The following is an 18,220-nucleotide window of genomic DNA, read 5'->3' as shown; positions in this document are numbered from 1 at the left end:
CCGCAAACAGCAGCTGTTTCAGGGTTTGATCTGTTCTGAGGATAATGAAACTCAGGGCTGTAATTTAACCTCCTCATCAGCCAATGTGTGTAAACCCATCTCACAGTCAAACCTCACTCTGCCAACAGTTTGTATTCTGCATGACTTGAGTTTCAGTGACATCTGTTCCATATTTCCTGTCATTCTGAGCACACACAGTTGCACTCCCTCCATGGCAATTATATTCCTTACTCAGCTAAGGGGACCAGAACTGTACACAATATTCCAGGTGAGGTCTCACCAAGGATGTCTACAACTGCAGCAAGACATCTTTATTCCTGTACTCCACTCCCCTCATGATGAAGGTCAACATACCATTTGCCCTCCTAATTGCTTGTTGCACCTACATGCTAATTTTTAGTGACTCACGAACAAGGACACCTTTGGATACCTGCACTTCCCAACCTCTCACCATTTCAAAAATACTTTGCCTTTCTGTTTTTTCAACCAAAGTAAATAACTTGACATTTATTTGCATCATATTCCATCTGCCATGTTCTAGCCCACTCACTTGTCCTGTCCAAGTCCTCTTGAAGCTGCCTTGCATCCCCTTCAGAACTCACATTCCCACCCAGTTTGGTGTCATCAGCAAATTCAGAACTATTACAATTGGTCCCCAATCCAAATCATTGATATAGATTGTGAACAGTGACCCCAGCACTGATCCATGTGGTACTCCACTTGTAACAGCCTGCCATCCTGACAATGATCCATTTATTTGTACTCTCTGCTTTCTGTCTGTTAACCAATTTTCAATCCATGCCAATAAAATACCCCCAATCCCATGTGCTCTAATTTTATTTACTAGCCTCCTGTGTAGAATTTTATCAAAAGCTTTCTGAAAATCCAAATACACCACATCCACTGGTTCTCCTTTACCAATGCTACAAGTAACATCCTCAAACATGATTTCTCTTTCATAAATCCATTTTTGCTCTACCCAATTTTACCATTCTTTTCCAAACGTCCAATGATCACACCCTTTACAATAGATTCTAACATTTTCCCTACTACTGATGCCAAACTAAGGTGTCTGCAGTTCTCTGTTTTGTCTTTCCCTCCCTTCTTAGATACTAGGGTTACACTTCCTACTTTCCAGTCTGCAGGAAACTTTCCAGAATCTAAAGAATTCTGAAAGATGACCACCAATGGATCCATTATCTCCATAGCCACCTCCTTCAACACCCTAGGATTAGGCTTATCTGGTCCCTGGTCCATGGGGATTTATCGACCTTCAATTCAATTAACTTTCCAAATACTACCTCTTAATTAATATTAATTTCTTTTAGCTCCTCAGCTGCCTAGGTATTTCTGGGAGATTTTCTGTATAAGCTCCTGTAAAGGCTGTCGTAGAGTAACTTTAGTTTTTCCACCATTTCCCAACTCTCCATTATAAATTCTCCCATCCTCACCTGTAATGGGCCCACATTTGTCCAAGCTAATCTCTTCCTTTTCACATACCTAAAGGAACTTTTACAGCCGGCCTTTATGTTCCTCGCTAGTTTACATTCATATTCTCTTTTCCCTTTCTTAATCAGTTTCTTGGTCCTCCTTTTGCTGGATTCGAAATTGCTCCCAATCCTCAGGCTTACCTCTTTTTCTGGCAAACTTATTAAACCACTTCCTTCGACCTAGTGCAATTTTTAACTTCTCTTGTAAATCACAGTGGATTTTCCTTTCCCTCTGGATGTTTGAAGAATGTCTATCGGTTGTAGACCGTGCAGTATTTCTTTAAATAAGACCGTAAGACCATAAGACATAGGAGCAGAAATTAGGCCAATCGGCCCATTGAGTCTGCTCTACCGTTCAATCATGGCTGATAAGTTTCTCAACCCCATTCTCCCACCTTCTCCCTGTAACCTTTGACCCCCTTACCAATCAAGAACCTATCTATCTCGGTCTTAAATGCACTCAATGACCTGGCCTCCACAGCCTTCTGTGGCAATGAATTCCATAGATTCACCACTCTCTGGCTAAAGGAGTTTCTCCTCATCTCTGTTCTAAAAGGTCTTCCCTTTACTCTGAGGCTGTGCCCTCGGGTCCTAGTCTCTCCTACTGATGGGGACATCTTCCCCACGTCCCACTCTATCCAGGCCAAATACTAGTCATTGCCTGTCTACCGTCAAGTCTTTCAGTGTATTTTCCCAACACACCATAGCCCCCACTTGCCTCTCATACCTTCATTGTTTCCTTTGTTCAGATGTAAGGTCCCAGGGCAGGATTTTTGGATCGTTGGGCGGGCACCATTTAAAGCCAGCCAACATGAAACGTGTGCTAAGACCCTCAGCGCTGCTGGGGTGGGGGTGGGAGGAGGGTGAACACTGAAGTCTGGGCATGCGCAGGGGAGCGCGGACTAACAGCTCCCTGAAGGCTGGGACCTGCCTCCCGGAGCTGAGCAAAAAATAAAGATTTTAACATCTGAAAAAAATGTACTGACCTGGGACTAACTCACAACAGCATGAACAGAATAAAAATTCTTCCCAGAAATGTATATTGATTTTTTATTTAATTGCGGAAACCTCATCCTGCCCGTGGATGAGGTTTGGTAAAAAATTAAAAGGCCTCCTGGCAGGTTTGCCCAGCTGCTAACCGTAAGGTTCGACAGGCAGTGAGAAATATATATGTTTAAATTAATTCATTACGAGCCTTAATGGGCCTCTTAATTGTCGGCCGGCACACTGCCAACTCTTGCACGCATCCACCGGCTGAAACATCACACGAGTGGGCGATGACATTGGGATGCTCGCCTGACATCACTGCGGACTATTACACGCCAGGGTAAGTCACTCTGCTCATCACTCTCACCTCACACACCTCCAAACCCGTCACACACCCACAGGCCCCTCACTCACTGCTGATCCAAGGGACATCACCATTCACTCTCTCACACTCACCGTCATTGTCCTCATCCTGTCCATGAGACCACTCACCACCCACACAGACCAGCAAACTTACCATCTGGCCCAGCAGGAGTCCTGATTACACCTTCTCCATCTCTGTCCATGCAGGACAAGCTGGCACACAACATGGGGGAAAGGTCACAGGTTGGTGGAGGAATGCCTGAAATCCAGGTCCTCACGGACTTTGAAAACAGATCCATCCAGCTGGCCGGCGATGACAGGGACCGGTCCTGTGCTGACAGTGAGGTCGGCGCTGCTCTACCGAGTGAGGATCCAGCTGTGCAACATCCACCAGACACCCAGGCTGTGAGTGGCCTCTTTCACAGGCCACTGCCAAGTACTAATTATCTCCCCTTGCTTTCACAGGCACATCTGGGAAACAGCTGACAGAGACCATGACCCAGGGCCTCCAATCAAACCCTGAGGGAACCTCTGAAGAGGAATCTGGAGGCCCCCTCCCTGAAGACCCATCACAGCCTCACCCACACCCTCCACCAGCGCAGAGACACACACCTCGGTGGGACCCAGCTTTAGAGTAGGCTCAAGATCACAATCTGGTGAGCACATCGCACTGTCTGATCCACAGCAGGCGGAGACAGGGACTTCCCAGCTCCCCGGCACTTCTGGAGGTCAGAACGTTGCTGAGTCCGAGTCAGATGATGAGCCTCTGGACTCGGTCATGTCACAGTTGCTGGAGCTGCAAAGACAAGCTCGGGAACATCAGGAAGGGATGTCCGCTGCACTCCTCAGATTGCAAGGCATGATGGAGGAGTCTGTCCACCTTCACTCTGAGGTGATAGCACCGGCATTGCCAACACACCGAGGTCAACACTGGCAGGGTGGGGGCCGTCATGGAGACCTTGGTCCAGGACGTCACTCCTGCACTGCTGCACGGGCTCAACTCCATCACTGATGCCATCCAAAAGGGTGCACGCGAGAGGGGTTTAGAACAGCTTGATCTCACTCCCCCTACCCCTTCTCCTCAAAGAGTCATCCTGGGGTCCTCGAGCACCCAGAGGGAGAAGGATCAGCAGGACCCTGGGCCCATCCATACAGGTGATTCCAGGAGTATCTACCCAACCAAATCCCCTCTTCCTGTGACCTCAGCAGCTCCAGCTCCACAGGCCGAGGAGGGTGTCACTGCCACACAGCAGGACCCTGAAAGCAGGCCGGGGATTTCCAGGTCTCAGCCCTCCAGAGGATGCTCACCAAGGTCACCACAGACAGGGGGTCACAGTCAGCAGGCTGCCCCCACCTCCACTGTGGATGTCCGGGGAGCACCAAGACGGAGCGGCAGGGTTAGGGAGGTTAAGGAGATGTAATTACACAGCCTGGGACACGGGTGTTAATCACTTGTACATAACGTTCACTATTGTCAGTAATCTCCCAAGAATGTCTCCCTGCCTGTGGCTCCTTGTTCTGATGAGCTGTGTTCCTGTCACTCAGATGTGAAACCTTTCTGTACAAGATAAAGGCAGGTGTCTCAGTCCAGGGCCTCTTCCCTGTGTCTGTGCAGCCTTCAGACCACAGTGATGGTCCAGCCTCACACTCCCTGGACACATTACTGATGCCTGCACCTCGATGATGCTGGTCATTGCTGCCAGAATGTAGTGGGCAGGCGTCACAGAGTTCCCTCATTCTCTCTGTGTGCTCTCAGCACGTTAAGGTGGGGCTGGTCCCCATCTCTTCAGCATCTGTGACCAGTGAGGCTGTGCTCCAGCTCCTGAAGGGGACAGGTGCTGAAGGGGGACAAAGGATCTGGTGTTTCTGAAGTTTCATGGCTGCATCTCCATGACCCTGATCACAGAGCAAGTGAGCTGCCCTCGGCCAGACAGGAGTCAGACACTCACAGAGGCTGAGTGAAGATCTATGGAGTGTCCTCACTGCAGGTTGTCATCATCTTCCTGGAATCGAGGGACTATTAGGGCCTCCACTGCGTCTCTCTGACAGGAGCATTCTCACAGAGGGTATTGGTCTGGAGTCAAACATTCACAGATGCGATGTGAGGATCTATGGGGTCTTCTCACTGTATGTCGTCATCATCCCCAACAAACGTAGCAGCTATGAGGGCCTCCTGAGTGCGCCTGCCTCGTCTGGACAGTGCGAGAGCCTCATCCTCGCCAGTGACACCACCAAGGGCCCCCTCACCTTAATCCCTGTTTGTGTGCTCCTCATCGGAGGAGACCTCCAGCTCCTCCATCTCCTCCTCAGCCAGCTCCTCTCCCTGTTGCAGCGCCAGGTTGTAAAGGGTGTAGTAGACGATGATGATGTGTGACACCCTCTGTGGACTGTATTGCAGGGCTCCACCAGACCGGTCCAGGCACCGGAACCACATCTTCAGCATCCCGATGGTCTGCTCCACCAAGTTGCTGCTCCATGAATCTCATTATAGCGTCGCTCTGCTGCAGTCTGAGGCTGTCACACGGGTGTCATCAGCCACGGCCTCTGTGCGTAGCCCCTTTTCCCCGAAGAGCCAACCCTGCAGCTTCTGTGTCCCTGGGAGACGGCAAGGGCCTATGACTGACTGAGGATGTAGGCATCATGCGCACTCCCTGGGAACCATGCACAGACCTGCAGGATGTGTTTCTGGTGGTCACACACCAGCTGCACGTTCAGCGAGTGGAACCCCTTGTGGTTGATGTAGTCCACCGAGTGTAGCGATAGAGACCTGAACGCCATGTGGGTGCAGCTGATGCTACTTTGCACCTCTGGGAAACCTGAGATCTCAGCAAATCCAATGGCTGTTGCATCCTGTCTCTCCTGGTCCTGGGTGGAATGCACAAAGTTGTGTGCCCTTGGGCAGATGGCATCCGGGACCTCATGGATGCATTTTTGGGTGGAGGCTTAAGGGATCCCACAGGGGTCACCTGTGGAGCCCTGAAAGGAGCCACTGGCATAGAAATTGAGCGCCACAGTCACTTTTACAGACACTGGCAGTGGATGCCCTCCATGTCCCCTTGGTGCCAAATCCTGCAGCATCTGGCAGATGTGAGTGACCAGTTCCCTGGACATGCACAGTCTTCAGTGACACTGGTTCTTGGTCAGCTACAGGAATGAAAGGCGATGTGTATAGATCCTGGGTCCAGTTAGGCACAGACCAGCGATGGCTCACTGTGGCTCTTTGTGGCGTGTGCAGGAGCCCCAGTTTCCTCTTCCTCCTGAGGTTGCTGCTTCTGCCTCTGTGCAGCCAGGAGCCTCAATCGCTTTCTCTCCTCTGTCATCTTCACTCTCTGTAGGCCATCAGGAATACAGCTCGTTCACCAGGCTCCATGGTCCTGCAGGATGAAAGAGAGAGACACGTGGTTAACATGGATGTACTAAGAACCTGTCCTGGTTAAGTGTGAAGGTCCCTTAACACTTCCTGGAGAGTGTTGGCCACCACTTGGATGGCCAGAGTTTAGTGCGCTGTTTGGCTGCCTGAAACCCCACCCACCTCCACCCCCACTCCACCTGACCGATTGGCAGCAGCTTTGCCCATTGGATAGCAGGCTGTGCCCTCAGCTCAGGCACAGGCATTCTCCTAACCCACACTGCAAGGCTGCACTGTTAGCTTCAACCATGGGGGAGACTGGTCCAAACCGGGATGCTGACATTGCAAAGGGGCTGTGAGTATCTCCCCCGGTAACTGCTCCATGGCCAGCTTCAGCAAGGAGATTGTACAACGTGTACAAAAGTCCACTAAAACACTCATGAGTTTACAGTCTGTGCCCGAGGGGTGAAAAGCCCTGGAGCACGTGGTGCCACTTTCCTGCCTCTGTGTGGCTTGAGTGAGCAGAGAGACGAGAGGATCAACTCCAATCGTATCAATGTGGCCGCATCTGAACTGTCTCAGCTTCAGAGCGATGGTCACTTTCTAGAGGTTTCCCTAATGTGTGACCGCTTCCCTCGCCCACCCCTTCCTCCTCACCCTACACTCCCACCCCCCACCGCACCCCCCACCCTGAACGCTGTGTGTTATATTCAATGGCACGACAGCCCCCTTGTCTGCCCCCCACCCTTCTGAAGTCGCTGAGCCACAGGGCTGCCCTTAACCCCGATCCCCCAATGCCCCTCAGGCTTGAAGCCCAACAGGTGACCCTGGCGAGGGGCTGCACTCAGCTCCGAGTTCCCCTCAAAGCCCAGCGCACCCAGGGCAGGCCTTCTACACGCTGTTGTGAAACACGTCAGCAGGAAACTGATGGCGGGAAATGCCATTGACGGGCTGAGTGGACAATCCTGAAGTGATTTCACCCCATCGTGAACCCGACTGCACCATATCGACCGCTCAGGCCACCAATCACACGCGGTGCCAGTGGGCACGTGAATTCCGGCCTATGCATAAATTGAAGTCCCTGCCCACATTACATGCATCTCTGATTTCCTGATTTATATCTTGTCCAACATCACCACTACAGTTTGGTGGTCAATAAACAGCTCCCACCAATGTTTGCTTCCCCTTGCTGTTTCACCTTCAACCACTATTAGGGACACATAAACAAAAATAGCTGGAAAAACTCAGCAGGTCTGACAGCATCTGCAGGGAGGAACACAGTTAACGTTTCGAGTCCGAATGACTGTTCATTCATATGGCTGGGCCCAGCATTTATTGCCCATCACTAGTTGCCCTTGAGAAGGTGGTGGTGAGCTGCCTTCTTGAATCGCTGCAGTCCATGTGGTGTAGGTACACCCACAGTGCTGTTAGGGAGGGAGTTCCAGGATTTTGACCCAACGACAATGAAGGAACGGCTGATATATTTCCAAGTCAGGATGGTGAGTGACTTGGAGGGGAACTTCCGGGTGGTGGTGTTCCCATCTATCTGCTGTCCTTGTCCTTCTAGATGGTAGTGGTCATGTGTGTGGAAGGTGCTGTTGAAGGAGCCTTGGTGAATTCCTGCAGTGCATCTTGTAGATGGTACACACACTGCTGCTACTGTGCGTCGGTGGTGGACGGAGTGAATGTTTGTGGATGTGGTGCCAATCAAGCGGGGCTGCTTTATCCTGGACGATGTCAAGCTTCTTGAGTGTTGTGGGAGCTGCACTCATCCAGGCAAGTGGAGAGTGTTCCATCACACTCCTGACTTGTGCCTTGTAGATGGTGGACAGGCTTTGGGGAGGCAGGAGGTGAGTTACTCGTCACAGGATTCTTAGTCTCTGACCTGCTCTTGTAGCCACAGTATTTATATGGCTGGTCCAGTTCAGTTTCTGGTCAATGTTAATCCCAGGATGTTGATAGTGGGGGATTCAGCGATGGTAATGCCATTGAATGTCAAGGGGCGATGGTCGGATTCTCTCTTGCTGGAGATGGTCATTGCCTGACACTTGTGTGGTGTGAATGTTACTTGCCACTTGTCAGCCCAAGACTGGATATTGTCCAGGTCTTGCTGCATTTGGACATGGACTGCTTCAGTGTCTGAGGAGTCGCGAATGGTGCTGAACATTGTACAATCATCAGCGAACATCCCCACTTCTGACCTTATGATGGAAGGAAGGTCCAGGCTGGAATAGATATACTTTTAGTCTCTCAGGGAATCAAAGGATCTGGGGAGTGCATGGGAAAGTAGAGTTGAGGCATAAGTTCAGATGGTATTGAATGGTGGGGTAATACAGTCTGTTCTGGTTAGACTCTAAAGGCATCAAGGGGTAAGGGGAGAGCGTGGGAGTATGACATTGAGATAGAGGATCAGCCATGATCATATTGAATGGCAGAGCAGCCTTGAAGGGACGAATGGCCTACTCCAGATTCTATTTTTCAATGGTTTTTCTATGTTTCTATGTTCCTCAGGATGATGGGCCATACAGTCTATTTCTGCCCTTATTTCTTGATCTGTTGACTATGAAGGAGGAATTAATCTACCTTTGCTAACGCTTCTCTCTCGGAACTCATTACATGGAGTGAACCCCAGCAGATTCTCAGGACTGTGACACTGGATGTCTGCCCCCTGTGTGTCTCACGCACTGCAATGCAAACTATGCACCTGCTGGCCTAGCCCTGTAAAATCCACAGTGTAACCAAACCCTCACACCAACCAACCAAGCGAAGGTGATGTCACAGAGTCTGTCAATAGCACCACAGTTTTTCAGTCCTCATATAAAACCAGGAATGCTGCCCTCACTGATATCCCAGTACCTGGAGGGAGGTGTTGACCCTGGTTCCTGGATCGAGAGCAGTTAAAGTTTATAATTATCACACCAGCTAACTGCTCCCAGTTGCAGGGGTTGTCAGTTGCTGGGTAACTGGAAGGCGAATGAATCAGCAGCTCAATCAGGTGATGATCTAACTGCTGTCACGGTCCAAGCGAGCACTGGAATCACTGAAATTTCCCCACAATCATTTTGAAGTTCCGTTCATGCTTTGCTTCACCTGGATGAAGCTGCTTCAGTTTTATGCGTTCGCCTGTCTCTGGGTGATTATTCAAGGTGGATTCACTTTGGGTAAGGATTGGAGTTCATCTTCTTTTCCATCTCTCTGTCTACCTTCCTGGAATTAATCTGTTCATTCTCAGTTTGAATGTGGAGAGATTTAAATGCAGAATTAGCATCAACTGTTTCTCAGGTAGGGAATAACAAGAGAATCAGAACCCTGCACTAGTTAGTCATTCACTGCAATATATTTGTGTGTGTCACCGTGTTTCTGTGAGTGTGTGCGTGTGTGTGTGTGACTGTGTTTGTGTGTGTGTGTGTGCGTGTGTGTGTGTCACTGTGTTTGTGTGTGTGTGTCTCACTGTGTTTGTGTGTGTGTCACTGTGTTTGCGTGTGTGTGTCTCACTGTGTATGTGTGTGTCACTGTGTTTGTGTGTGTCACTATGTGTGTCACTGTGTTTGTGTGTGTGTGTCTCACTGTGTATGTGTGTATGTGTCACTGTGTTTGTGTGTGTGTCTCACTGTGTTTGTGTGTGTGTGTGTGTCACTGTGTTTTGTCTGTGTGTGTGTGCCACTGTGTTTGAGTCTGTGTGTGTGTCACTGTGTTTCATGTGTGTGTGTGTCACTGTATTTTGTGTGTGTCACTATGTGTGTCGCTGTGTTTCGTGTGTGTGTCTGTATGTCACTGTGTTTTGTCTGTGTGTGTGTCACTGTGTTTGAGTCTGTGTGTGTGTCACTGTGTTTCATGTGTGTGTGTGTCACTGTATTTTGTGTGTGTCACTATGTGTGTCGCTGTGTTTCGTGTGTGTGTCTGTATGTCACTGTGTTTTGTCTGTGTGTGTGTCACTGTGTTTGAGTCTGTGTGTGTGTCACTGTGTTTCATGTGTGTGTGTGTCACTGTATTTTGTGTGTGTCACTATGTGTGTCGCTGTGTTTCGTGTGTGTGTCTGTATGTCACTGTGTTTTGTCTGTGTGTGTGTCACTGTGTTTGAGTCTGTGTGTGTGTCACTGTGTTTCATGTGTGTGTGTGTCACTGTATTTTGTGTGTGTCACTATGTTTGTCGCTGTGTTTCGTGTGTGTGTCTGTATGTCACTGTGTTTTGTCTGTGTGTGTCACTGTGTTTGAGTCTGTGTGTGTGTCACTGTGTTTCATGTGTGTGTGTGTCACTGTATTTTGTGTGTGTGTCACTGTTTCGTGCGTGTGTCACTGTGTCTGTGTGTGTGTCTCACTGTATTTGTGTGTATGTGTGTGTGTGTCACTGTGTTTGTGTGTATGTGTCAAAGTGTTTGTGTGTGTGTGTGTCACTGTGTTTGTGTGTATGTGTGTTTGTGTGTGTCACTGTGTTTGTGTGTGTGTGTGTATGTCACTGTGTTTTGTCTCTGTCACTGTGTTTGTAGGTGTGTGTGTCACTGTGTTCTGTGTGTGTGTGTGTCTCACTGTGTTTGTATGTGTGTGTGTGTCACTGTGTTTGAGTGTGTGTGTGTATCTCACTGTGTTTGAGTGTCTATGTGTCACTGTTTGTATGTGTGTGTGTCACTGTGTTTGTGTGTGTGTCTCACTGTGTTTGTGTGTATGTGTGTGTGTCACTGTGTTTGTGTGTGTGTCACTGTGTTTGTGTGTATGTATGTGTGTGCGTGTGTGAGTCACTGTGTTTGAGTGTGTGTCACTGTGTTTTGTGTGTGTGTGTCACTGTGTTTTGAGTGTGTGTGTGTGTCACTGTGTTTTGTGTGTGTGTCACTGTGTTTCGTGTGTGTGTGTGTGTGTGTCACTGTGTTTGTGTGTGTGTCACCGTGTTTCTGTGTGTGTGTGTGTCACTGTGTTTGTGTGTGTGTCACTGTGTATGTGTGTGTGTCACTGTGTTTGTGTGTGTGTCATTGTGTTTGTGTGTATGTGTGTGCGTGTGTGTGTCACTGTGTTTTGCGTGTGTGTGTCAGTGTTTTGTGTGTGTGTGCCACTGTGTTTGTGTGTGTGTGTGTGTCACTGTGTTTGTGTGTATGTGTGTGCGTGTGTGTGTCACTGTGTTTTGTGTGTGTGTGTCACTGTGTTTTGTGTGTGTGTGTGCCACTGTGTGTGTGTGTGTGTGTGTGTGTGTGTGTGACTGTGTTTCATGTGTGTGTGTGCCACTGTGTTTGTGTGTGTGTCACCGTGTTTCTGTGTGTGTGTGTGTGTCACTGTGTTTGAGTGTGTGTGTGCCATTGTGTTTATGTGTGTGTGTGTGTCACTGTGTTTCATGTGTGTGTCTCACTGTGTTTTGTGTGTGTGTGTCACTGTGTTTTGTGTGTGTCTGTGTGTCACTGTGTTTGTGTGTGTGTGTGTGTCACTGTGATGAATGTGTGTGTGTGTCACTGTGTTCTGTGTGTGTGTGTCACTGTGTTTGTGTGTGTGTGTGTCTGTGTCACTGTGTTTGTATGTGTGTGTGGCACTGTGTTTTAGTGTGTGTGTGTGTCTCACTGTGTTTGTATGATTGTGTGTGTCACTGTGTTTGAGTGTGTGTGTGTGTCTCACTTTGTTTGAGTGTCTATGTGTCACTGTGTTTGTATGTGTGTCACTGTGTTTGAGTGTGTGTGTGTGTGTCTCACTGTGTTTGAGTGTCTATGTGTCACTGTGTTTGTATGTGTGTGTCACTGTGTTTGAGTGTGTGTCTCACTGTGTTTGTTTGTTTGTGTGTGTGTCACTGTGTTTGTTTGTGATTCACTGTGTTTGAGTGTGTGTGTGTGTCACTGTGTTTCAGTGTCTATGTGTCACTGTGTTTGTGTGTGTGTCCCCATGTTTCTGTGTGTGTGTGTGTCACTGTGTTTGAGTGTGTGTGTGTCTCACTGTGTTTGAGTTTCTATGTGTCACTGTGTTTGTATGTGTGTGTCACTTTGTTTGTGTGTGTGCCTCACTGTGTTTGTGTGTATGTGTGTGTGTCACTGTGTTTGTGTGTGTGTCACTGTGTTTGAGTGTGTGTGTGTGTGTCACTGTGTTTGTGTGTGTGTGTGTTTGTGTCACTGTGTTTGTATGTGTGTGTCTCACTGTGTTTGTATGATTGTGTGTGTCACTGTGTTTGAGTGTGTGTGTGTGTCTCACTGTGTTTGAGTGTATGTGTGTGTGTCACTGTGTTTGTGTGTGTGTCACTGTGTTTGAGTGTGTGTGTGTGTGTCACTGTGTTTGTGTGTGTGTGTGTTTGTGTCACTGTGTTTGTATGTGTGTGTCTCACTGTGTTTGTATGATTGTGTGTGTCACTGTGTTTGAGTGTGTGTGTGTGTCTCACTGTGTTTGAGTGTCTATGTGTCACTGTGTTTGTATGTGTGTGTCACTGTGTTTGAGTGTGTGTCTCATTGTGTTTGTTTGTATGTGTGTGTGTCACTGTGTTTGTGTGTGATTCACTGTGTTTGAGTGTGTGTGTGTCACTGTGTTTCAGTGTCTATGTGTCACTGTGTTTGTGTGTGTGTCACCATGTTTCTGTGTGTGTGTGTGTCACTGTTCTGTGTGTGTATCACTGTGTTTGTGCGTGCGTGTTTGTGTCATTGTATTTGTATGTGTGTGTGTCACTGTGTTTGAGTGTGTGTGTGTCTCACTGTGTTTGAGTGTCTATGTGTCACTGTGTTTGTATGTGTGTGTCAATTTGTTTGTGTGTATGTGTGTGTCACTGTGTTTGTGTGTGTGTGTGCCTCACTGTGTTTGTGTGTATGTGTGTGTCACTGTGTTTGTGTGTGCCTCACTGTGTTTGTGTGTATGTGTGTGTCACTGTGTTTGTGTGTGTGTCACTGTGTTTGAGTGTGTGTGTGTGTCACTGTGTTTCGTGTGTGTGTCACTGTGTTTTGTGTGTGTGTGTGTGTCACTTTGTTTGTGTGTGTGTCACCATGTTTCTGTGTGTGTGTGTGTGTCACTGTGTTTCTCTGTGTGTGTGTGTCACTGTGTTTGTGTGTGTGTGTGTGTCAATGTGTTTGAGTGTGTGTGTGTCACTGTGTTTGTATGTGTGTGTGTGTCACTGTTTGTGTGTGTGTGTGTGTGTGTCTCACTGTGTTTGTATGTGTGTGTGTCACTCTGTTTGAGTGTGTGTGTGTGTGTGTCTCACTGTGTTTGAGTGTCTATGTGTCACTGTGTTTGTATGTGTGTGTCACCGTGTTTCTGTGTGTGTGTGTGTCACTGTGTTTCTCTGTGTGTGTGTCACTGTGTTTGAGTGTGTGTGTGTATCACTGTGTTTGAGTGTGTGTGTGTGTCACTGTGTTTGAGTGTGTGTGTGTCACTGTGCTTGTGTGTGTGTGTGTCTGTGTCACTGTGTTTGTATGTGTGTGTGTGTCACTGTTTGATTGTGTGTGTGTGTGTGTGTGTGTCTCACTGTGTTTGTATGTGTGTGTGTGTCACTGTGTTGTGTGTGTGTGTGTGTCTCACCGTGTTTGTGTGTGTGTCTCACTGTGTTTGTGTGTATGTGTGTGTGTCACTGTGTTTGTGTGTGTGTCACTGTGTTTGAGTATGTGTGTGTGTCACTGTTTTGTGTGTATGTGTGTGTGTGCCACTGTGTTTGTGTGTATGTGTGTGTCACTGTGTTTCATGTGTGTGTGTCACTGTGTTTTGTGTGTGTGTGTCTCACTGTGTTTGAGTGTTTATGTGTCACTGTGTTTGTGTGTATGTCACCGTGTTTCTGTGTGTGTGTGTGTGTGTCACTGTGTGTGTGTGTGTGTGTGTGTCACTATGTTCTGTGTGTGTGTCACTGTGTTTGTGTGTGTGTGTGTTTGTGTCACTGTGTTTGTATGTGTGTGTGTCACTGTGTTTTAGTGTGTGTGTCTGTGTCTCACTGTGTTTGTATGTGTGTGTGTCACTGTGTTTGAGTGTCTATGTGTCACTGTGTTTGTATGTGTGTGTCACTGTGTTTGTGTGTTTGTGTGTGTGTCACTGTGTTTGTGTGTGTGTCTCACTGTGTCTGTGTGTGTGTGTGTCTCACTGTGTTTGAGTATCTATGTGTCACTGTGTTTGTATGTGAGTGTCACTGTGTTTGTGTGTGTGTCTCACTGTGTTTGTGTGTATGTGTGTGTCACTGTGTTTGTGTGTGTGTCACTGTGTTTGAGTGTGTGTGTGTCACTGTGTTTCGTGTGTGTGTGTTTTACTGTGTTTTGTGTGTGTGTGTGTGTGTGCCACTGTGTTTGAGTGTGTGTCACTGTGTTTGTGTGTGTGTGTGTGTCACTGTGTTTTGTGTGTGTGTGTGCCACTGTGTTTGTGTGTGTGTGTGTGTGTCACTGTGTTTCCTGTGTGTGTGTCACTGTGTTTTGTGTGTGTGTGTGTGTCACTGTGTTTGTGTGTGTGTCACCGTGTTTCTGTGTGTGTGTGTGTCACTGTGTTTGAGTGTGTGTGTGTGTGACTGTGTTTGAGTGTGTGTGTGTGTCACTGTGTTTGTGTGTGTGTGTGTTTGTGTCACTGTGTTTGTATGTGTGTGTGTGTCACTGTGTTTGAGTGTGTTTGTATGTGTGTGTCACTGTGTTGTGTGTGTGTGTGTCACTGTGTTTCTGTGTGTGTGTGTGTTTGTGTGTGTCACTGTGTTTGAGTGTGTATGTGTCTCACTGTGTTTGTGTGTGTGTGTGTGTCACTGTGTTTCTGTGTGTGTGTGTGTCACTGTGTTTGAGTGTGTATGTGTCTCACTGTGTTTGTGTGTGTGTGTCACTGTGTTTTGTGTGTGTATGTCACTGTGTTTGTGTTTGTGTGTCACCATGTTTCTGTGTGTGTGTGTGTGTGTGTGTGTGTTTGCCACTGTGTTTGTGTGTGTGTGTCACTGTGTTTTGCGTGTGTGTGTGTCACCGTGTTTGTGTGTGTGTTTCACTGTGTTTGTGTGTTTGTGTCACTGTGTTTTGTGTGTGTGTGTTACCGTATTTCTATGTGTGTGCGTGTTTCACTGTGTTTGAGTGTGTGTGTCTCATTGTGTTTGTGTGTGTGTGTGTCACTGTGTTTGTGTGTGTGTGAATCACTGTGTTTGTGTGTGTGTGTGACTGTGTTTGTGTGTGTGTATGTGTGTCACTGTGTTTGTGCGTGGGTGTCAGTGTGTATATGTGCGTTTGTGTGTGCCCCTGTATTTGTGTGTGTGTTTGCGTTGCTATGTGTCTGACTAACCTCACCACTCGACAACACCTTCCTACCTGACCCAGTTACCCTCTTCTGACCCGCCTACCCGCTCACCCATTTGATAACGTTCACACTGGACATTTAAACTCACTGTAGCTATTCTCTGATACGCTCCACATTTCTGGAGAAGCCAGACTCCATGGTACACGTTCAGAAATGTGGAGCTGAGTCAGGCACAGAAAGGTTCGGTCAGAGCACAATCTGATGGCGATTGCTGCTCCCTGCTCGATCCGGGTCAATTTCTGTCAACCTCCAGTCTCCACCATTCCAACACCAACCTCTTATATTCCACCTTCTGGAAATTTGAGCTTATCCAAAATTCCACTGCCTCTGCCCTAAGTCAAACTGAGTCCCATTCACCCAACACCCCCTCACCCCCTCACCATGCTCACTGACCAGTGCTGTCTCCCAGTCAACTAACACCTCCATTTTCGAATGTGCGCTCTCTATCTCTGTAACCTCTTCCAGCCCTACAACCCTCTGAGATATCTCCTCTCCTCCAATCCTAAACGTCCCCATTTTTAATCACTCCAGCATTGGTGGAGTTACCTTCAGATGTCTGCTCGTAAGCCTGGAATACCCTCCTTAACCTTCTTTACTACTTGCTCTGTTTCTTTAAGATCCTCCTGAAAACCAGCATTCATTGTCCTAAAGCATCCTCTTTCAAAATAGTGTCTACATTCTTGTCATGTTGTGCATCTGTGAAGTATCTTGGGATGATTTTCTACATTAAAGATTCTCCATAGATGCAGATTGTTGCAGTTCTGTGGTAACTATTGCAGAATGTTATTAACAGTCCACAATGTCGCCTTGGCTGATGTTGCTACCTAGTCGAGCAATTGTCAAAAGGCAAGAAAAGCTATCGATGGGAAAACCCATGATAATTCCTGCTCTTCTACTAAAGTGGAAGGAGATCCCTGGTGGAGGCTGGACCTGCTTCAAAAGTATCAGATGCAGCTCATCAACATCACCAACACAAATAGGAATGACAAGGAAGGGATCAACAGAGCAGAAATCCGGATTGGAGACCTGGACCAGAATCATGGCAATAACAACCCAAAGTGAGTACATGATGGGGGTGAGAATTCTATTAAAATTCCTGTTCCAGTTCATTGACTGATCTACTATTGTACTCTCTGCTCACTCACACAACACATTCTAATTCCAGATGTGTGACAGTGCAAACAATTGATCTCGGAGCTACAGAAACCTTTAGCTGCAGAGGGATGCGAGGTCGCTATGTGAACATTGTCCAGCCTGGGAATCAGAAGCGTCTGACTCTGTGTGAGGTGGGAGTCTTTGGACAGCCCCTCTTTATAATTCAGACCTGTGAATGACAGCAATTAGAGACCTAAATGAATATCTAACACCTGAATATCTGTTCCTGAATCCATTTCAGAAATAATCAATATATTAAAAATTGTTTATCACCTCCCTTCATGGACAGATCTTACACCCACATGAAACCATCAAATCACAGAATGGTACAGAAGGAAAGGGGGTCAATTCAGTTCATCCAGCGTGGGCTAGCCCTTTGAAAGAGCTGTCCAATTAGTCCCACTCCCCTGCTTTCCTTTATAGCGCTTTTCAACGTTTTATCCAATTCCCCTTTGTGAGTTACTATGAGAGTACATTGGCTACATTTCCAATGGGAAGTTGCTATGTAAACACATCACGCTCCAATGGGACCATTGTCTGGTTGCTGCTGTTTCATTGTAAATGCAGACATGGGAATCACAAATAAAACAAAGGTAGAAACAGAATCTCTCCCAATCTCAGGATTCTCAATGATTTAGTGAGGTAACATAGGAACATACGAATTAGGAGCAGGAGGAGGCCACTCTGCCCCTCGATCCTGCTCCACCATTCAATAAGATCATGGCCGATCTGATAGTAACCTCAATTCCACATTTCTGCCCACACCGATAACCTTTCACCCCTTGTTAATCAAGAATCTATCTCACTCTGCCTTAAAAACATTCAAAGACTCTGCTTCCACTGCCTTTTGAGGAAGAGAGTTCCCAAGATTCTCAGCTCTCTGAGAGGAAAAAATTCTCCTCATCTCTGTCCTAAATGAGTGACCCCTTATTTTTAACTAGTGACCCTTAGTTCTAGATCCTCCCACAAAAAGAAGCATCTTCTCCACATCCACCCCGTCAAGTCCACTCAGAGTCTTAAAGGATTCCATTAAGTTACCTCTTACTTTGTAAATTCCAGCAGATACTAGCCCAGCCTGTCCAGCATTTCCTCATAAGACAACCCACCCATTCCTGGTATTAGTTCAGTAAACCTTCTCTGAACTGCTTTTAACACATTTACATCTTTCTTTAAATAAGGAGACCCGTACTGTACACAATACTCCAGATGTGGTCCCACCAATGCCCTGTATAACTGAAGCATAACCTCCCTCCTGTTGTAGTCAAATCCCCTCACAATAAATGATAACATTCTGTTATCTTTCCTAATTACCCACTGTACCTGCATTACTAACCTTTTGTGATTCATGCACTAGGACACCCAGATCCCTCTGAATCTCAGAGCTCTGCAATCTCTCACCATTTAGATAATAAGTTGCTTTTTATTCTTCCTGCCAAAATGAACAATTTCACTTTTTCCCACATTATACTCCACCTGCCAGGTCTTTGCCCACTCACCGAACCTATCTATGTCCCTTTGTAGACTCCTTATGTCCTCCTCACAATTTACTTACCTGTCTTTGTGTCATCAGCAAATTTAGCCACCATCCCTTTGGTCCCTTCATCCAAGTCATTTATATAAATTATAAACAGTTGAGACCCCAGCACTGATCCCTGTGACACCACTGGCCACATCCTGCCAACCAGAA

The 18,220-nt window shown here is 47.3% G+C and overlaps 1 protein-coding gene across 1 annotated transcript; it reads left to right on the top strand.

Moving 5' to 3' along the window:
• The first annotated feature begins 2,689 nt into the window (after positions 1-2,689).
• On the top strand, positions 2,690-16,712 carry LOC121275756 (fucolectin-like). The gene is made up of 4 exons (XM_041183355.1): positions 2,690-2,817; positions 15,506-15,563; positions 16,207-16,436; positions 16,544-16,712. Exons 1-4 carry the CDS (start codon positions 2,690-2,692, stop codon positions 16,710-16,712), a joined length of 585 nt encoding a protein of 194 aa, XP_041039289.1.
• Positions 16,713-18,220: the final 1,508 nt, after the last annotated feature.

This window comes from Carcharodon carcharias, chromosome 3 (assembly GCF_017639515.1).
Source record: "Carcharodon carcharias isolate sCarCar2 chromosome 3, sCarCar2.pri, whole genome shotgun sequence".
NCBI classification, from domain to species: domain Eukaryota; kingdom Metazoa; phylum Chordata; class Chondrichthyes; order Lamniformes; family Lamnidae; genus Carcharodon; species Carcharodon carcharias.
Note: the sequence above shows the minus strand (reverse complement) of the source record. Positions and strands in the feature narration are given on the sequence as shown.

What these genes read in the sequence shown, in the direction of transcription:
- LOC121275756 (XM_041183355.1), top strand. Translation starts at nt 2,690, where the DNA reads ATGGGCCTCTTAATTGTCGGCCGGCACACTGCCAACTCTTGCACGCAT. An exon ending in GTCAGGCACAGAAAGGTTCG is followed by an intron (nt 15,564 to 16,206) that starts GTCAGAGCACAA and finishes GTTGCTACCTAG; the next exon opens with TCGAGCAATTGTCAAAAGGC. An exon ending in CATGGCAATAACAACCCAAA is followed by an intron (nt 16,437 to 16,543) that starts GTGAGTACATGA and finishes TTCTAATTCCAG; the next exon opens with ATGTGTGACAGTGCAAACAA.